General features: G+C 41.4%; 1 protein-coding gene across 3 annotated transcripts; it reads right to left on the bottom strand.

Moving 5' to 3' along the window:
- Positions 1-3,000: 3,000 nt before the first annotated feature.
- LOC116561497 (myosin regulatory light polypeptide 9) lies at positions 3,001-11,338 on the bottom strand. Of its 3 annotated transcripts, none has more exons than XM_032293279.1 (4): positions 11,316-11,338; positions 6,031-6,229; positions 5,420-5,581; positions 3,001-3,490 (listed from the first exon to the last, which is right to left on the bottom strand). In XM_032293279.1, exons 2-4 carry the CDS (start codon positions 6,212-6,214, stop codon positions 3,264-3,266), a joined length of 573 nt encoding a protein of 190 aa, XP_032149170.1. In that variant the 5' UTR covers positions 6,215-6,229; positions 11,316-11,338; the 3' UTR covers positions 3,001-3,263. The 3 variants fall into 3 exon arrangements, with proteins under 3 accessions (XP_032149170.1, XP_032149172.1, XP_032149171.1); XM_032293281.1 differs by lacking the exon at positions 11,316-11,338 and adding an exon at positions 10,996-11,153; XM_032293280.1 differs by lacking the exon at positions 11,316-11,338 and adding an exon at positions 7,149-7,256.
- Between the last annotated feature and the right edge of the window lie 9,373 nt (positions 11,339-20,711).

Below are 20,711 nucleotides of genomic sequence, written 5' to 3'. Positions count from 1 at the left end.
CATTATGGATTCTGGACTCAAAACTCAGTGCCTAATAGCTCTATCAAACATGACTAATCTTGTCAAATCTCGGGGTGGGGGGGTCTCATTTAAACCTTCCCAGACTCCACTTTTCTGTGTTGGACACTACTGACTAACCTCCTAACTCTCAAAATTAACTAGGTTTCTGTAAGACTGCATTTGTGGTTCAATTTACCTCTCTGAACTCTTTGATCATTTTTTATCTGATCCTCAAGTCTCGGTGTTAAATCTCTTGCTGTCCTTCCTCTTTTGACTTTGTAGAAAATGGTTCCGTTTCTTTCTCAATTTGCTTTTGTCTCTTATGCTCTGGCCTTCCTCCTTTCTTTCCCAGGAGCATTCAATTCTTGCTCTCATCAAGTCATCGGTTCTTTCAAGTAAAATTTGGGGCCTGGAATCCAAATGACCATATCAACATATGCAGGTGGATAAGGATGCCACCCTGATTAGATCGGCTTTGTCCAATTTTTTTTTTTTTTTAGTAATAGCATTTAGTAATTTTTTTTTTTAGTAATAGCAATTTAGTAATTGCTCTGTCACCCCAGGCTGGACTGCAGTGGCACAATCAGCTCACTGCAGCCTCAAAGTCCTGAGCTCAAGCAATCCTTCCACCTCAGCTTCTGGAGTAGCTGGGACAGGCACCTGCCACCATGTCTGGCTAATTTTTATTTTTTAATTTTCATGTAGAGTTGGGGTTTTGCTTTGCTGCCCAGGCTGATGATGAACTTCTGGCTTCAAGCAGTCTTCCTACTTCGACCTTCCAAAGTGCTGAGATTACAGATGTGAGCCACTATGTCCAGCTGGAACTTTTGAAATGTTTTGTTTCAAGTATGACTTTCATCATGGAAACTTTTGAGACTGATTTTTCAGTCAAACACACCATTGAAATGGATGCTTTTACCTTTCTATTGGCAATCATTCTTGTTTAAGCAAAGAATGCTATTACTAAATTAAGATAATTATTTCATTCAGGGTACATCATTGTTCTTAATGCAAGTTGGTTCTATGAACAGTTAATTGAAAGGGAAACAGGGACCCTGCAAGAGATCATTTTAGTAGTACCATGTTTTTCATACAGTGGAAACAATGTTACCTGTTCTTCACTAGAGATTTAACAAAGCAGATGATAATTTTTTCTCTTGAAATGGAAATTCAATTCAAAAAACAAGATTTTAGCACCATGGCCATAGCCCGGAAAAAGTATTTTGGCTTAACTGCTGAATAAAATTCAGAAACAAAAGACAAAGATTCAAGGCAGGTTCTAATGTTGAAGAAAGCAAGGAATAGCTTTGACCAGTCCTTCTATTCCCATAGCATTGGCCTTCCCAGGTTACAGGAGCTAGCTGATCTATCTTACTGGCTGCAAAGGCCTGCTGCCCAGAAGGCTTTTAGTAATTGTTTACTGAATGAGGTAATGGTTTGTCCAAGGAAAGTCATGTTAATAGTAGCATTAAACTTGAAGTTACTAGAGTAATTGTCAATTACTCATCTTCATAGGCTACTTGTCAACTCTTTTCAACCAACTTTTTCTCCATTTCAAATATTTTATAACTCATGAATCTTGGAGAGTCAGAATTTTGGGCTGGGCATGGTTGCTCACAACTGTAATCCCGGCACTTTGGGAGGTAGAGGTGGGAGGATCACTTGAGCACAGGAGTTTGAGACCAGCCTGGGCAACATGAGACCTTGTCTCTACAACAAATTAACAAATTAGCCGGGCATGGTGGCACATGCCTGTAGTCCCAACTACTCAGGTGGCTGAGACAGATAGAAGGATCACTTGAGCCTAGGAGGTCAACGCGGCAGTAAGCTGTGATCATGTCATTGTATTCCAGCCTGGGTGACAGAGCGAGAGACCCTGTTTGGAAAAAAAAGAGAATCTTGAAGTCCTTTGAGAGTTAAATTTTTAAAGCCAAAAAAGAATGAAACTGTCTACCACTCCCTGATTAACTCTGAAACAGTTCTGCATTTCTGCAAATAGCAGAAGTTATTTCTAGGACTGAAATAATGACCTCACTTTCCCAGGCATGTAGGTTCAGCTGTTTTGATTGTGGGAAGGTCAGGAATGTCAAAAACTCACACATGGACTCATGGTGAATCTTTGCATAAACAAGTATGATTATATGATTTCTTTTTTTTTTTTTTTGAGACAGTGTTTCATTCTTGTTGCCAAGGCTGGAATGCGGTGGCGTGATCTCAGCTCACTGCAACCTCCACCTCCCCGGTTCAAGCCATTCTCTTGCCTCAGCCTCCCGAGTAGCTAGGATTACAGGCATGCGCCACCACACCTGGCTAGTTGTATTTTTAGTAGAGATGGGGTTTCTCCATGTTGATCAGGCTGGTTTCAAACTCCCAACCTCAGGTAATAGGCCTGCCTCGGCCTCCCAAAGTGCTGGGATTATAGGCGTGAGCCACCGTGCCCGGCCCCACAGATATGATCTTTCAATAGGGATTGCTGTGTTAAAGAAAAACTACATATAATAAAAAAAATACTGCATTATATTTCCAGCACTTTGAAATATAACGCAAAAGTCTCTCTTTGATAGCATTCCACAGATCCTTTAAGCCAAAATATTTTTTAAAAATAGGACAAATTAAAATTACACTCAGTAACCTGGTCTAATTTTAAATGACCAGAAATTACAAAAGTTTAAAAAAAGTGGAAATGTTGGCAGGTATGTCAACTTAAGGACTTAAAGCTACAAAAACTATCATATATATGCTAATTCTACAGGAAATTATCTTAAGACTTGGAAACAAAATGCAGAAAACCTGATCAGGGCAGTTAAAATTGAATATCCTTGGGAAGAGGAGGAATGAATAGTAGATAGAGGTAGGATTGTTAGGAAAATTGGAGGGAGGAAGAGAAAGGTCTAATAACCGAATCATTTTCTAGGATTTCCCTCATCTACCTTTCTTTGGAAGATACAAGTAAAACCAACAACAGCCAATTTTGGTAAATAAGAAGTTTAAACAATTAAGTATTTTATCATAAAGTTTAATTATGGTTCAGAAAAAAATGAGAGAATAACTTTCTCTGAAAAAATATATTGACTCTGTATAGACTGCAGTTATTGGAAGGAGGGGCTGGTAGGTTACATTACCCTATTTTCTAGTCTGAAAATGATATTAATAGAAAGTCCCGTTTCCAGTCTGGTATAAAGATACATGTGCCCAAAATGGCTGCGAATAAATACAACAGGAAATGCAAAAGCTGTAAAGCTAAGGGCATGCAAGAGAAAATCTCAGAAACACCCAAAGTGGCAACAAGGAGCGTTTGGCTGGAATCTGAATTTCTTTGAGTCATCTTTGTCTTTTGCTCCATGTTTCAGGATGCGTGTGAACTCGATGTAATTGAAGTTCCCCTTTTTGTCAATAGGTGCTTCTCTGTACAGCTCATCCACTTCCTCATCCGTAAACCGATCCCCCATGGTTGTCAGCAGCTCTCTCAGGTAATCTTCCTGAATGGTGCCTGGAGAATAAACAGAGAATCAGAATACATACTACTCTTAGGGTTAATTACAAAGAATATCTATGCTCGACTAAGCATGTTCTGTATGTTAAAAACTATAAACATGCAAACATATGAAACATAGGGTGTCTACCTACTTAAAACAACCTCAGCAGAGAAGTGCCTAGAAAAATGCCCAGCTGCTTAGCAGCATCACTCTGCTCTATCATTCTGCCTCCACATTCAGCTTCTGATCTCTTGATACTAGAGGCTAAACCTAGGCCTAAACAAAGTAATAAAAAGTATGGTTAAAGAACCTAAGCCTTATGGTTCCTTCAAGTGGCATGAATGGTCACACCTTATTCTATAAGCAAGTAACATTTACCTGCCTTACTAAAATCAGCATTACATCATATACATCAAAAAAGTGGTATAGTGGAAAGAATACTGGAAACTTCAAGCCTAGTTTGTTTTTTTTTTTTTTTTTTTTTTTTGAGATAGAGTCTTGCTCTGTCACCAGGCTGGAGTACAGTGGCACAATCTCAGCTCACTGTAACCTCCGCCTCCTGTGCTCAAACGATTCTCCTGCCTAAGCCTCCTGAGTAGCTGGGACTACAGGGACACACCACCATACCCAGCTAATTTTTGTATTTTTAGTAGAGATGGGGTTTCACCATATTGGCCAGGATGGTCTCGATCTCTTGACCTCATGATCTGCCCTGCCCGCCTTGGCCTCCCAAAGTGCTGGGATTACAGGCATGAGCCACCTTGCTCAGCTGAGGCCCACTTTTAATAAGCTATGTTATTTCAGGCATTTCGCTTCATCCCTGACTTTGGTTTTCTCATATGTAAAATGAGATTATTAGAGCATCAACGATGTGGCAGGCACTGTGCTAGGCAGTGGGGGTATGCAGTGGCAAGCTGAAAGGTGTGCTCTTTACCCTGGGAGTTTGATACCAGGGTTCTCATAAAACCTGCTTGCCTACAAGAATCAGATTTCATCCCTGATTAATTATCTGGTATTGGCATTTTTAAGATTCTCCAAATAACTGGCACGTACATGTGGAGAGCCTTGAAAGCCAGAGACCATGTTTCCACCAGCAGGCCCTGGCAACCACCCATGTTTAAACTAGTCCTAGTATTGCAGGCAACCAAAGAGTGTTTCTTCCTACTCTAAACACATTTGGCTATGCCATGTGAGTTGGGAATCATGGAAAATATTCCCTCATTATGTTTTCTCTTACATACACTTCTGCCAAAGGATCAGGCCCCTATACAGTTAACATTTTTTTTTTTGAGTTAACTGTATGCCACACAGTATGCTAAGTACTTCATGTACATCTCACTTCCTCATTAATTCTTAAACAACCCTATGAGGTAGGTAATATTGCCCATTTTACAAATAAGAAAACAGAGGCTTAGAGAAAGTTAAGCAACTTGCCCAAAATTACACAGCTATTATGTGGAAGAGGAATTTGAAGCCAGGTAATCTAATTCCAGACCCTAAGTTCTACTGGGTGTATTTTAAAATAAAGTTTAGATGTCAGATTTAAACAATTTGAGAGCTGACAAATAACTGGTAAACACACACAGGATTATAGTGATGCTACAGCCTATAACAATTTATACTTCATCCAAGATGGTTCTGGTACAAGTTTTTTATTTAATACATATTTTCTGAGAGCCTAATCCTTGTGGAGTTAACACGCTAGGAAAGGGGTAATGTAAGTTTCCCAAAGACGTTTCAAATACAACCTATTCATTGTAAACTACTAACTATTTAGGGCAGATGCAGCTAAGTAAGTGACAAATACACCAAGAGAAGTCTAAAAAAACAGGTGTGGTATAAACCTAAGCACGTTATGTTATCATATTTTAAGTTACTGTATATTTTAGTTACCATAACTAAAAATTAAATCACTTTGTAATTAAAGGTTACCTCTCACTTACCAGTTGCTTCTTCATCAAAGCAAGCAAAAGCATTTCTGATGACATCTTCAGGATCTGTGCCGTTTAACTTCTCACCAAACATAGTGAGGAACATGGTGAAATTGATCGGGCCTGGAGCCTCATTCATCATGGCATCCAGGTACTCATCAGTTGGATTCTTCCCTAAATAAATGTTTTAAAAGGTTCATAATTTTAATTACATTATAATACACATCAACTATTAATGACAGTAAACATTTTGGCAAGAAAGACTATCATTCATACGGTTTGCTGTTTGCACTCATGAAAGCAAAACTATTTGGGGGGAAAAGTCTTCTTAATGAATAGGGCCTATTAAAGAGTCTAGAGAGTTTATGATATTCCACTGGAATGTCACAAGGAGTAATACTGCTTCCATAATCAAGACCAGTGTTTTTACACACACACACCCTCCAACCCAGTCCTAAGAGAGGGCCAGCAATCTTCTGGTGGTCTGGTGGGAAACACTGTTCCACACTTTACTTGAACCTTAGTAGACTCATTAGACAGGCTTCACAGAGCTTTAATAAACATGAAAGGCACCATGGAAATTCTTATCTATCCAATAGATTAATACTTAAACTGAGCGTTACCTAACGAAGCAAGCATATCATGCAAATCTTCCTTGTCGATGAAACCATCTCTGTTCTGATCAATCATGTTGAAGGCCTCTTTGAACTCCTGAATCTGTGATTGGTCAAACATAGCAAACACATTGGATGTTGCGCGCTGAGGGCGCTTCTTGGTGGTCTTGGTCTTTGCTCTTTTGCTTGACATGGTAGTGGTTAAATCCTAATTAGGAAAGGAAATACAATAAAAACCAAATCAACATCTAAGATTACTTAAGTTTGAATCAAAACAATGATTAACAAAAGTATATAGAATCAACTAAGTAACTCAAATATATTTGAGCTACTTAGAAATGTCTTAAAAAAATACATCTTAGCGTATCAACAAGATTACATATGTCCCATACTGCTGTATAGCTAACAACAACTGATAACCAAATCTGCTGATTTGATAATAAAAAACCAAGAAGCAAAAAAAACTAGGCACTTGGGAAACTGCCAAGTTCTATACTTCAGTACTATGAGGGTGCTGAGGGATACTAATTCATCTTCAGTAGGTCCACCCTTTGCAGCCTTAGCCTAAACGAGCTATTCCATAGTACAGTGGACAGAAAGGTGAGGAAGTAGAAAGAGTACCAACTGATGGAACAGGTCTTCATCTCCTAATCTCTATTGGCAAACACTGTTCTTCCACTTTCAACTAACATTTTTCATTGTACTCTCACCTCTGGGCAAAAGTAGCTCAAGAAAACTATTTGTTGAAAGGCTAACAGTAAAGTATAAAAAAAAACTGAAGGGAATTCATCTATACTTTTTATAAACATAACACTCTATCCAAACCAGCTTATTGCATTACAGCCACACTAAATCACTTAAAGTATCTAAGACCTCTAAACAGAAATCAGAGCACAGCTGTTAAAATAATTCTGAAAGTTTTATAAAACATCTTAAAGGTAGAAACTACCTTTGCCCTCTTATCTAAATTTATCTCAGTAAAATTTAAGTTAAAATTTAAAAGAATGTCTAATAACACCTAAAATAAAAAGGCAATTTTCCTTTTAATACTCAATCTTTTAAAAACTACAAAAGTTTGTTTGAAGGTAAAAATCCCATAGTCATCAGACAATAAAATTCTACCATACCATCCTTCAGAGCTGCAGTGAAGATGGTAGTCTGCAAAACCGCTTAGCAGCAAAAGAAAGACACTGCATTGAGTTATACTCTTCCAAGCAGGTCTAAAATAGGCACTACTGATTTCACTCTGACCAGGATAACAATTTTAAAGCTTACGTTCTGAAAACAACATTCAGCTATGATGTGGCGAAACACTATGCCATTGCTCTAAAAATAAGAGTGTGGACTGCAAAGAATGAGCTACCACCTAGATCTCAGCACTCCCAAGTGACACTAAGAATATAATGTTTCCGATGTGTTTAAAAAGTAATTTCTTACATTCTTTCCTTGACTATAACCACATTGTCCAGGCTAAATACAATTATGAAATAATTAGAAAAGCTCTGCCTCAAATTTTTTTAAGCTAAATCTGTTTTCAGATTTTAATAGGAAATTCCACAAAGGGTAGTCACAAATTCTAGCCCATCCAATATAGCTCTGTATGGCAACTGGAATATACTGTTGGAAAGATACACAGCACAGAAGTAATGAATATATGCTGCTCCCATATTTCCTAGTAATTCTTTAATCAACTTTTAGGAGGCTACCTTTCATGACTTAAACCATTCATAAATGCATATTTTCATTCTATAATACCTTTTGGGAGTAGTAAATCCCATTAATATCTAAACTACATGGGGTTGTACTTTCTTCTTCTGTTATAAATGCTGTCTTAAAACTACAGAGTTATAGAGTATAATATTCCTCCATCTCTTAAATGTACTCAAGGACTTGGAGCAAGAGGTTGAGACCCAATGAGTGGCACATTTACCAGTCCATATCACTTTAATAGTTTAGGCATGTCACGCCTTTGCAAGCCAAAGCACATCTTTAAAAATAGTTTTGTGTGACCACATTGTCTTTCCCTAATGATGCAGAAATGTCAGCTATTTTAAGAACAAAGAAACTGATGAGGTCAAACGGCTGACACAACTGGTTTTTTAATCTATTATACAAAATCTCATATTACTAAATTTACGGATGTCCTCTAGATACCTTTTCAAAATACTTAGTTTTGGTTGTAAAGTAATATGTTTTTGAATTCTGATGTACTTCATATTCTTTTAATCATGCATTTCTTTGGACTTTGTAAATGTATTATAAAATAGATTTTTTTTTTTTTTGGTCAGCACTGACAATGGCCTCATATAGAACTCTTTTTTCAGCACATTCAATACTTAATCTTATCAATTTTATGATGATCAGTTAATTACACTAATGTGTATCAACTGTCATATTAATTATGTGGAATACTAGTTAAATGTAAGGCATGCGTCTTATCTTCAAGGAACTTAAAATACAGTTGGGGAGCCAACTATAAAGAAATGAGATGATTGGTTCAACTTATGAAATGAGTCACATCGTTTTCATTCCAGAGCTATGACTCTAAACTTAATGTGTGACAATAATGAAAAATAATTCATAAGATGGTACATATTATCAAATGCTGTGAGTTCAGAAAAGATACTCCTTTTCTGAAGTAGTTAAGGGATTGGGGAGGAGGAAGACCTTGAAAAACTCAGTGTGAGATCATTTAGAAGCTATAAGGCATCATTGGAATTAAGAGATTTGAGTGTTAGTCTTAATTCAAACAAATTAAGGTAGTTATTTCTACCAAAAACTGATAGTGTAATGTTGAGCAAGTTACTACCTAGGCCTTTACTTTTTCGAGGAGGCTGGATTCTGATTTTCCACCAGAAACCTGGAGTCTTTCAGTGATAGGGAGTTTGGCTTCACAGTCACTGTTCCAAAATACAGAAACTGGGGCTTTTTTTCCTGTCACACAAAAAGTGTGGGTGGAATAAACAATGGTGGAGGGATGATCTCAAGGAGCAGATCAATTCTGGTATTGTCAGGGTCCTCTTTGCTCTGATTCTAGTTTGCTATTCATTTTACTTTCCCTCAAGCAAGTGAGATTGTCACTCTTCATGTAATAAGCCTTCAGCAAATGCACAACTCTCATGTAAGTTTAAAAAACCTTAACCTAAAAAATGTGAAATTACTTTTTACAAAAAGCAAGACGGTAAAATAAACTGAAAAGATTTCACATCAATGTAATTATTCTTCAGGATGCAAAGATGGCCAGGTAAGGACCCGAGGTGCCCAAATTACGAAGCTCCTCAATCATAAAGTCGAGTCTTTATTTTTGAAGGATTAAATGAAAGATCTTTGGTGTGAAGGGGTATCTGTTGTGTGAAACTGGAAAGCAGGGAGACTTACGAACAAGCTTCTACAAAATATAAGAGGATTTCAGATGCATGAGAAAGTAGATGAAGGGCAGTCCCGATACTGAAGTTTACAGATGTAAAGGAGCATAACCTTTTTTTAAGTCAGCAGAGTGGAGTGCTGGTGGTAATGAATCTGGTTTTTATTATGTTTTGTGTTTTAGCTCAGAATCATTATGGGCCATATAACACCATGACTAAGGAAAATTTTAGACTAGATTAATAGGTGGGAGAAACAAGAGATTCTCAAAGTGGCTTTCCCCACACACCAAAGGACGCAAGATTTTTCAGAAACTATGTTCTAGAAACTATGTTCACTTATAAAATGGGACTTATCCATGCCAATATATACATTGGAATCCTCTAGTTAGAATCCTAGAGTCCAGCATTTACAAAGCGATAATAAATGTAAAATAATCTAGAAACTTTTTCTACAAAACGGACGCTCAAACTGCTAAGATTCTGAGGAATATGAGATATTCTCCAAGAAAAAAACTACCTTACAAAACACTGCGCAGTGTGACAGCACATACTATTTGGTTGGCTTTCCAAACCTGACCAAATATACTGCCTCATTTAATCAATACACTTTTTTAAAAACCTAAGTATAAGTAATTTTCTGGTGCTAACCACAATTTTTAAAAAGCGTATTTTCAAGTTGGTGCTTCCGTTCCAAGTAAATCAAGTTTTCATTTCTTAGGCAAACTTTCGGTTGAAGGTAGGATTGGGCACCTTGGATTGCCACGCCCAGAAGTTCTCACCACTTGACAAAGACAATTTAGCTGTGAGGGCTGACTTGCCAGCAAAGCCTCGTTTTTGAAAATTAAGTGCTTTTCTGATTACCGTTTATCAGAGCCCTTCCAGAACATGAAACAAATACCAATAATATTCAGAAATATTCACTTTATTCACTTTTCGATATAAAACATTTTGCACTTAAGTTAAAATCTCTGCTAAATCCATAGGTCTCTCAAGAACTAATACATATATACCCACTAAACTAAAAGAAAACACTTCCGTGGCGAATTGAGTTAGCCCAAAGTTTCCCCTCAAATGGGACAAGGTATTATATTTTGGAGTTTTTCCTAGAGCCACAAACTAAACGCCAAATCTCTTTGTCACTGCTTAAAGAAAAGCTGTAATTACAGGAGCGGATATTGAGCTGAAGATCGTAACAATTTGAGTTGGTTATTCCCACCACACGTAGCCACACAGCTGCAACAGCTGCAGCAGGGGGACAATGGGCTACGTTTTTTGCGCAAACTCTCTTGAATCGGGCAAGTTGACGTTAGAAACTAAAATAGTCCCGGAGTCAGCTCTGTAGGGGTCGGGTTTCGCGGGCCCGGCAGTCGCCCAAGCTCAAGGCGCCAGTGAGCGAAGCCACATTTCCAAAGCTCCAAGTTTGGGCACAGGAGCGAAGTTCGGGTCTGGGCCACTTCCGGTCATGGCCTCGGATCCCAGAACCGGGGACCTGGGTGGCACACCTGCTCAGGTGCGTTCCCGGCACTCGGAGCCCCGCCGCCGTCCAGCCACCCCGCGGAGACCGGTCCCCGGGACAGGTCATACGCGCCCGACCGCGAGCATCACTCACCCGGCACAGTTACAAGAATCCGAGCACCTCAGCGAGCCCTTCGCTGCAGCTACCACCACCCTGCTACCCAGAGAGCAGCTAAACACCACCGCTTCCGGCCTCCGCTTAGCAAGCCGGAAGGAAGCTAGGTCACCATTCTTGGCCGGCAGAGTGGGCCTGACTTCACGGAGGGGCGACAGGGAGGGAAGTCGCCAGTGTGGTCAGCGGGCGCTGTATTAACCAAGTGTAAGAGAAGGAAGTGTAAAGTGGGTAACCTAGAATATAGAGCAATATATAATGGTTCGTTGGGTCCTGTTACTGAGTTCCCATCTTTTTTATAACTTTTCTTGCAGTGTTAAGTCTTCCTCCCCCCATTCTTTCCGCAGATGGTTGCGTCCGTCCTGTGGCTTTGCCCCGCCGCACATTCCAGGGCTCGGCGAAGGGTGGGGCCGGTCGCCCCAAGTCCTTGTAAGGAAATCGAGGAGAGGGCTGCGGGCCCACATGACTGGCCCTCGCTCCGCCCCAAGCGCCGGGCTCCCGCCTCTGGGCGGTAGCGAGCCTGCGCTTCACTCACAGCGCGTGGCCTGGGTGTCTGCCTGAGGGACTTGGAGCGGTGGGCAACGCTACGGAGCAGGCCTTATTGCTAGCGGTTTGATCTCCGTGTGCAGTGCGGTTTTATGAAATGTTCCGCCCCCTCCATATAGGAGGAAACGTTGTGTATCCCTGGGGCCCTCAGCCAAGAGTCCACTATCTTTTTGGCCCAGACGGATTTTCCTAAGATCAGGAGTGGCTGGAGACTTCCTTCCTCTTGAAAAACATTTGCCGTCGTTTTTCCCTGGCAGAGCCCGTTGGACTCTGACTAGCAAGGGCAGCCTGATTTGGATCCCTCTAGGAAGGAAGGCGACACTTCGCCGCACCTCTCGCTCCAATGAGGACTTGCGGCTTGGTGAAAACAGGAATCAAAACCTGGGCCTATTTCTCCCGAGTTCTCCTTGCTTAGAACAGTTCATAACAATGAATCTTATTAAAAAGAGAAAGTACCCCCCCACACACACTTCATCTTTTTCCACCCAGAGTCTGATATAAAGACTTGTTCTGGCCCCCTCAGCAATCTGACCTCATCTGCCAGAGGAGTGAGTGGGATCCTCTCACACTCCGGCCGTCGTCCCAGCACTAGGGGACAGTGACCAGTGTGGCTCCCGTGGCCAGACCCTTCTGAAGTTTGGGTTGCTCTGTGGTCTTCGCTGTCAAAGCAGGCCGTCACTTGAATCCTTCTGGAAGGGACAGTGTTACTGTAAACGCTGCGGAATAATATCTTGGAAGTATTCGTAGCTTCTTTCTTGAGGAATCTCTGGAATACTCCGTGTATTAACCACTAACATTCCAAGGTTAACTTCGTGGTAAAGTCACTGGGGAAAAAAAATAATTGATCCAGTTCCACAGGTGATTGAAACAAAGGTGATTTGTTTCCCAAACTTCCTTGATGGTAAGAATTACTTGGGGTACTAATTAAGAATACAAATAGTCTGGGCGCGGTGGCTCACACCTATAATCCCAGCACTTTGGGAGGCCGAGGCTGGTGGTTCACGAGATCAAGAGATCGAGGCCATCCTCGTCAACATGGTGAAACCCCGTTTCTACCAATAATACAAAAATTAGCTGGGCATGGTGGCGCACGCCTGTAGTCCTAGCTACTCGGGAGGCTGAGGCGGGAGAATTGCTTGAACCCAGGAGGCGGAGGTTGTGGTAAGCCGAGATCGTGCCATTGCACTCCAGCCCGGGTAACAAAAGCAAAACTCCGTCTCAAAAAAAACAAAACAAAACAAAACAAATAATTGCGTCCCAGAGTCTCCAGGGGTAGGTCCTGGGAAGCCATCCATGTAACGGGAGTCCTAAGTGGGCCTCTTATCAGGGAGGGTGGGCACTCAGCGAGAGGGCAGGCAGCGACAGGGTGAACCCCAGATGGCTGCGTGGATGCATTTGTTCCTGGAGTTTGCGAGTACCTGCAGTGCATGGACACCTCCACAGGGTGGTGGCCTGTCACCACGAGAGCACCAGCTCCGCCAGCGTCCTCTCCAGAGGACATTTAGAGCAGAAGGAAACGGACAGTTCTGCCTTCCCCTCAGCTTGAAGGTAACATTCTTTTGCTTCTCTAGAGTCAGATCATTTCCTTGTATTCCTTCCACTTAGTCATCAGGTATTAAACAGCAACTGCATTGCCAAGCACTGTGGTGGGGGCTTGGCTTTCTGGAACAGAACACAGTTGATGCTACCTTGGGGGTGATGGGGGGTGGAATAGAAAGAATGAGGAGTTAGCAGGGTATCAGGGAACAGGGTGGAACAGATAACAATATTTACAGTACAGTAGGGTCTATTGAAGGAGGACAGATGAAGAATAAACTTGTCTGGGAACTAGTGGAAGGTGTCCCCGCAAGGGATATTAAAGAGCTGATTCTAGAATCCAGTGGGGAAGGAGAGGAGAGAGAGATGCCAGGCAGAGGGAGCAGCATGCCTGATTGTCTAGAGGTGATCAGAGGGCCTGGCCGATTGAAGATGAACAGGAATTTTGTAGTCCGTGTTCATTCATTCATTTATTCATTCCACAACTATGGCTATAAAAATAACCAATGTGGAAAAAATAACATCTGAATAAAATGTTCTTCAGATGTCCACCTAGTGTTTTGATATTCACTTTTGATGATTGGACCACCATCAAAGGCCTCTGACTCTTTCTGATACTTCTATCCTTTTGGACCCTATGGGAGATCTTTGCCCCCACGTGATAATCTTCTTCCCACCTTTTTAGTAAAAGGTTGGAGACTTGAATTCTGTTCCAGATAGAGTGAAACAGGGTCTTGCTCTATTGCCCAGGCTGGAGTGCATGGCCCGATCATAGCTCACTGCAGCCTCGATCTCCCAGGCTCAAGCCATCCTCCCTCCATCTTTTGACCAATACTCAGTAAGAAATTTATTTCTCTAAGAAATACTTGACTACCTATAATGTTTTTCAAATTTTTCAATTCTGTTATTAGTCTGCTTCAGCTGCCATACAAAATACTACACACTGGGTGGCTTAAATGACTGAAATGTATTTCTCACACTTCTGGAGGCTAGGAAGTCCAAGATCAAAGTGCTGGCCAATTCAATTGAAGGCCCTCATCCTGACTAGCAGATAATCAGTCAACTTCTCCCTGTGTTCTCACGTGGCAGAAAGAGCTCCCTCTTCTTTTTTTTTTTTTCTTTTTAAAAAAATTTTTATTTTTTTAATTCTTATTCTTATTTACTTATTTTTTTGAGGCAGAGCCTTGCTCTGTTGCCCAGGCTGGAGTGCAGTGGCACGATCTCGGCTCACTGCAACCTCTGCCCCCCAGGTTCAAGCGATTCTTGTGTCTCAGCCTCCTGAGTAGCTGGCATTACAGGCACATACCACCACACCTGGCTAATTTTTGTGTTTCTTTGTAGAGACAGGATCTCTCCATGTTGCTCAGACTTGGTCCTGAACTCCCAAGCTCAAGCTGTCTGCCTGCCTTGGCGTCAAAAGTGTTGAGATTACAGACATGAGCCGCCATCCTGGCCCATGCTCTTTGTCTATTTGCTATCAGTTTTATAACTTTTGTCTTTTCACACCTCTCACACATTCTACTCCATCCCCACTCTCAGTTGACGACCATGCTTCTAAGTCTGAGAAGATAATGGCTCTCACAATCCCCCACCACATTTACCCACTGGCGAACATCTGTCTTCATATGTTGTCTTCCCCTTCCTCTCCTGCTAACTAGAGAGGAGCTCTCCTTGCACCTACAGAAAGCCAGCTCCTCTGTTTTCTTGGTCATGCCACACCAGCAATTCTGCCCTCCTGCATCATCAAGTTCTCTCTCTCTCTGTTGGAGTATCCCCATCAACACGAATGCTATATTGTACCCCATATGTAGTAAGCAGACCCCCAAAATATACCCCTGTTCTAATTCCCAGAACCTGTGAATATGTTAGGTTACACAGCAAGGAGAATCAAGTGAGAAGATTTGGAATAAAGGTTGCTAAGGAGCTGACCTTAAAATACAGAGATTATCCAGTATTTTTCAGGTATATAGTATCACCATAAGAGGTCTTAAAAGAAGAATCAGGAGGAAGAAGAGGGAGGCAGAAGACTGTTAGAGAAAGATGTGACTGTGGAAGGAGGGCCAAAGAGATACAATGTTGCTGGTCTTAAAGATGGAAGAAGGGGTCAGGAGCTGGAAGCCTCTAGAAGCTGAAACAGACAAGGAACTGATTCTCCCCTAAAGCCTCAGGAAAGGAACAAAAGTCTCCCTGACAGCTTAATTTTAGCCTATTGAGACCCACATTTGACTTCCAACCTTCAAGACTGTAAGATGACTAAGTTGCATTGTTTTAAGCTACTAAATTTGTGGTAATCTGTTAACAGCAGCAATAGAAAACTAATCTACCATACCACTAACAACAACAAAAACTCTCTTCAGCTACTGTCCTATTTTCTTGCTCCCTTTTAGAAAACTCTTTAAAGGAGTCACCTGTACTCACTGGTTCTCAATGCCCCCCCCCAACTTTAGTAATTTAGTAAAATGTATATAACATGAAACTTTCCATCTTAACCATGTTTATTGTATAGCTTACTGCAGGGGTCCCCAACACCCTCTGCCTCCCCTCTCCCCCAGGACCCAGGGAGTGACGGTTTGTCTGTATTTACAGCTGCTCCCCCATCGCTCACATTACTGCATGAGCTCCGCCTGCTGTCAGATCCTACCAATGGCCTTAGATTCTCTTAGGAGCATGAGCTCTATTGTGAACTGCACATGTGAGGGATCTAGGTCGCATGCTCCTTATGAGAATCTAATGCCTGATGATCTGCCACTTTCTCCCATCATCGCCCAGATGGGACCATCTAGTTGCAGGAAAACAAGACCAGGGCTCTGACTGATTCTACATTATGGTGAGTTGTACAACTATTTCATTATATATTACAATGTAATAATAATATAAAGTACACTATAAATGTAATGAGTTGAGTCATCCTTAAATCATTGTGCCCCCTCTCACCACCACCTCTGCCCAGTCCCTGAAAAAACTGTCTTCCACAAAACTGATCCCTTGTGCCAAAAACGTTGGGGACCACTGGCTTAGTGGATTAAGTATATTTTTAATGTTGTGCATCACCACCATCCAACTCCACAACTCTTTGCATCTTGTAAAACTGAAATTCTGGGACCATTCCTCCCTTCTCCCTAGTAACCAGCATTCTACTTTCTGTCTAGATTGTGACCGCTCTAAGTAGTTCATATAAGTTATGGAATCATAGAGTACTCTGTCTTTTTGTGACTGGCTTATTTCACTTACCATAATGTTCCCGAGGTTCACGGATGTTGTAACATGTCAGAATGTCTTTCCTTTTTAAGGCTGAATGATATTTCATGATATCTATACACCACATTTTGCTTATCTGTTTATTTGTTGACGAACACTTGGGTTGCTTCTACATTTTAGCTATTGTGAGTAGTGCTGCTCTAACCATGGGTGTACAAACCCAGTTCTCTCTTTATTCTAGTTTTTACTTTTTTATTCCTCAGTGATCCTTTTCTGACCAGTCCTCTCTTGAATCTAATATAAGAAATCTTTTTTTTTTCTGACCACTCCATCAAATGTGTGCTTATCAAAGTCACCAGTGACTTCTACATCCTCATACCCAATTTTCAGTTCTCAAATAGTATTTGAAAAAGTGATCACTCCCTTACCTTTAAAATACCTTCTTCTCTGGCTTCCAAGATGCCACACTCTCCTGGTTTCTGCTTTCATTTGTGATTACTCTTCATTCTCCTTTGCCTAGTCCTCCTAATTTCACTAATCACTAGGAGTAGCCGAGGATTCAGTGCTTGAATCTCTTCTCTTTTCTGTTGGCAATCCTTTTGAGCTGGCCTCATCCACTCTCATAGCATTAAATACAACTTATACACTGATCACCAAGTGTGTGTCTCTAGCCCAGAACCTCTGACCTCTACTCCAGACTCACATATCTAACCACTCACTTGACATCTCCATGAGGAGGTCTGTTGGGCATCTAAACCTTCACACTCCACAAATAATCTAATTCTACCTCCAAAACCTGCTCATCCTGTTTATCTTCTCCATCCTTTAAGTTGCACAGGCCAAAAACCTTTGACTCATCTTTGCCATATTTTTCTTCTTTCTATTTCTTTCTTTTTTTTTTTTTTTTTTAGATGGAGTCTCACTCTGTCACCCAGGTTGGAGTGCAATGGCGCGATCTCAGCTCACTGCAACCTCTGCCCCCTAGGTTCAAGCGATTCTCCAGCCTCGGCCTCCTGAGTAGCTGGGATTACAGGTGCCTGCCACTGTACCCAGCTAACTTTCGTATTTTTAGTACAGAAGGGGTTTCACCATCTTGGCGAGGCTGGTCTTGAACTTCTGACCTTATGATCCACCCACCTCGGCCTCTCAAAGTGCTGAGATTACAGGCATGAGCCACCATACCCGGTCTGCCACCTCTTTTTCTTTTCTGCCCCTCACTCAACCTTTCTGGTAGGGTTTTCTGTCTACTTTGTTCACAGAAGTATCTCCATGGCCTAAAACCATAATTAGCACAAGCCTATTAGCGAAGTCCTTCAAAATATATCCAGAATTTCGTTAAGTCTCGCCTTCTCTACTGCTACTATTCCAGTGCAAGTCATTGTTATCTCAAGTCTGGATTTTTGTTATAGCCTCCTAAAGAGGTCTAAGTAGTTTTCTTACCTCCTTTTCTTCCTGTAGTCTGTTCTCCACATAGCAGAGTAACCCTTTAAACTAGAGCATATCATCGTTCTGCCTGATAACCCTCCATGGTGAAGTGTCCTACTACCTCTACTTAGGTCACTACGCTGAGTGAAGTAAGTGCCTTACGTCATTCAGAATAAAAGCCCAATGCTTTACCATGGCCTGCAAGGCCCAAGAACTCGGTTCTGGAAACTTCTCTACCCTCATCTCCTACTTCCTGCCCTCCCCAGTCTGCTCAGCTATATTGACATACTAAATGCTTCTTGAAGAAGTCAGGTAACTTTCCACCTAAAGACCTTTGCATTTGGTGTTCCTGATTTCCATGCTCTTTCTTCAGATTCTTCACTATTCACACCCTCAACTCTCTCACATCTTCAAGCAGATATCACTATCTCAGTAAAGCCTTCTCTGGCCATTCCATTTAAGTGTCCATCCCAGGTTCCACCCCCAGCGCTCTCCTCCCTTGCTTTATTTTTTCCATTGCACTTATTACGTCTAACACATCAGACACTTTGTTGACTTTGTTTACCATCTATCTCCCCTACTAAGTTCCATGAAGAGGATTTTTTTGCCTGCTTTGTTTACTAAAGCATCTCAAATCTCAGAAGAGTAGTTGGCACATTACAGACACTCAATGCATAAAATTGCATATTGAATGAATTAATCAGTGGAAGGCAGAATGTAAAGGGAAAGTGAAGAAGCATGAGGCCAACAGGGGCAGCAGAGACTGTGTCTTGAGTGACTTCTAAGCCATGTTTCTGAAGGTTGGTGGGATGCCATTGATACGTCCTAAGCATGGGATCAATATGTTCAGAATTCTATTACTTAAAAATGGCTCTAGTAATAGTATAGAGGATAGCAGAAGGTAAGCCTGGGAGAAGCTCAGGATTTCTGACAGATGGTAAGGCCATGCACTGAAGTAAGGAGGACAGGAGGAGAAATAGTTTGGAGGGCAGAGTATGGTAATGGTAGGAAATGATAGTTATCATTTGGGACATTTTGAGGTAGTGGATTAGAAGACAGTACTGAGGCTTTAACCCAAACACAGTACAAAGAGGCAAAAAGAAAAACAAACGTAGAAGTGCTGTCAGGAATCATGGAGAATATATTGAGGTGACAGGGTATATATTTGTGTATAGGAAAGCCAGAACAACATAAAATGAGAATGACCGAGAAAACAATATCAAAAGTATGCTGGGCCGTGCACAATGGCTTACACCTGTAATCCCAGCACTTTGGGAGGCCGAGGAGAGAGGATTGCTTGAGGCCTGGAGTTGAAGACCAACTGGTGTGGCAACCCAGTGTGACTCCCCATCTCTTAAAAAAAAAAATTAAGTGGCCGGGCGCGGTGGCTCATGCCTTTGGGAGGCCGAGGTGGGTGGATCACGAGGTCAAGAGATTGAAGACCATCCTGGCCAACATGGTGAAACCCTGTCTCTACTGAAAAAAATACAAAAATTAGCTGGGCATGGTGGCACATGCCTGTAGTCCCAGCTACTTGGGAGGCTGAGGCAGGAGAATTGCTTGAACCCAGGAGGTGGAGGTTGCAGTAAGCCGAGATCACGCCACTGTACTCCAGCCTGGCGTCTGGCGACAGAGCGAGACTCTGTCTTACAAAAAAAAAAATTAAAAGAGATAATGACAGAGTCTTCTGAAACTGAAAGAGAGTCAACATTTTTCATTCAAATGGAGAGTGTACTCTGAATTTAAAGCAGGAAAAATAAAATCTATAAAATCTATAGTAAGTTCTGTCACAACGAAGCTTCAGAACATGCAAGGTAAAAGGGAAATGATAAAAGCTGCCAGAACAAAGGTAGTTAGTGTCTACAATGGAAGAATAATTAGGCCAGCAGCGTGCTTTCCTGTAGCAACCATGCAAGCTGAAGGTGGTGCGGCAATACCTTCAAAATGCTGTGAGAAGGGCCGCCCACTCCTCACGGTGTGTGTGGGCTGAGTGAGGCACACTGGCAACTCTTCCCAAAGGACTTTGGATGCTTTTCTTTCTAGAATCTCTTCAGTCTGAAGATTCATCTTCTTTCCTATCATTCCTGAGTTGGATGATTAACTAGGGGGGTTTAAAAATTTAGTGCCACAATCTGTAGCACATCCTGAATAGATGTTCTTGACAAAGAATGTTTCCAGCTTTTGGGACATCTCCCACAATTCTAAAATAATGGGAAGGTCATGCTTAACATCCTAGTACACTGGACGATGTTACATAATTTGGGATTGTCCTCTAGTGTTTCATGTATGTTTGACTTGCTTCCCAAACTGGCTTGTAAACATATATTACTTTTACATTAGCTAAGTAGAAGTTTTTCAAGGTATACTTTTAACAATAATATTATATTCTTCTTTATTGAGCATTTCCTATGAGCCAAGCTCTCTGCAAAGTGTTTTATTCACATTACCTCTCGTTAACATTCCCTGCAAGGTAATGACTGCCACCTCCACTTTACAGATGAGTGAGCTGAAGCTTAGAGAGGTCAGTGACCTGCCGGGGGTCATATTCTGGGTAAGAGGAAAAGGCAGGAATGTGAAGCATGTCTGTATGACTTCAAAGCCTGACCTTTCAGCCTCTATGCTATATTGATCAGTAAAACATTCTAACTACTGATAAGAATGACTGTGTTAATAATTTGGAGTGGGAATAGTTACTTGAAATGTTGACTTTTTTGTTGTATGGTCTCTTGCAAAACTTCCAGCAAGGTCTAATTCCACTGAAATCAGTGCCTCTGCTTTACTTATACACTTGTACACTTGTAGGTGTGTTAGGACTTTTGACTGGATTCTTCTTTCCTCTGGAGAAGGAATGGTAGATGAATCTGTGGACAGTTTCCATTCTTATGACTTGTCAGCATTGAACACACAAGACTTCTTTTTGCATTACCTCATGGAGTGTTGATTTAGTAAAGCATTCAAATTCTGGGCTGGCAGTGCTACCCAGTAATTCCTGA

Source organism: Sapajus apella, unplaced genomic scaffold (assembly GCF_009761245.1).
Source record: "Sapajus apella isolate SASKATOON/1434 unplaced genomic scaffold, GSC_monkey_1.0 scaffold29, whole genome shotgun sequence".
NCBI classification, from domain to species: Eukaryota; Metazoa; Chordata; class Mammalia; order Primates; family Cebidae; genus Sapajus; species Sapajus apella.
This window is presented reverse-complemented; position numbering and strand designations above follow the sequence as displayed.

Bases quoted from the DNA above. Each gene is read 5' to 3' on its own strand.
- LOC116561497 (XM_032293280.1), bottom strand. The intron at 5,582-6,030 runs GTAACGCTCAGT...ACATTTATTTAG, and splicing joins TGATATGCTTGCTTCGTTAG to GGAAGAATCCAACTGATGAG. The intron at 3,491-5,419 runs GTAAGTGAGAGG...TTTATTCTCCAG, and splicing joins CTTTGATGAAGAAGCAACTG to GCACCATTCAGGAAGATTAC.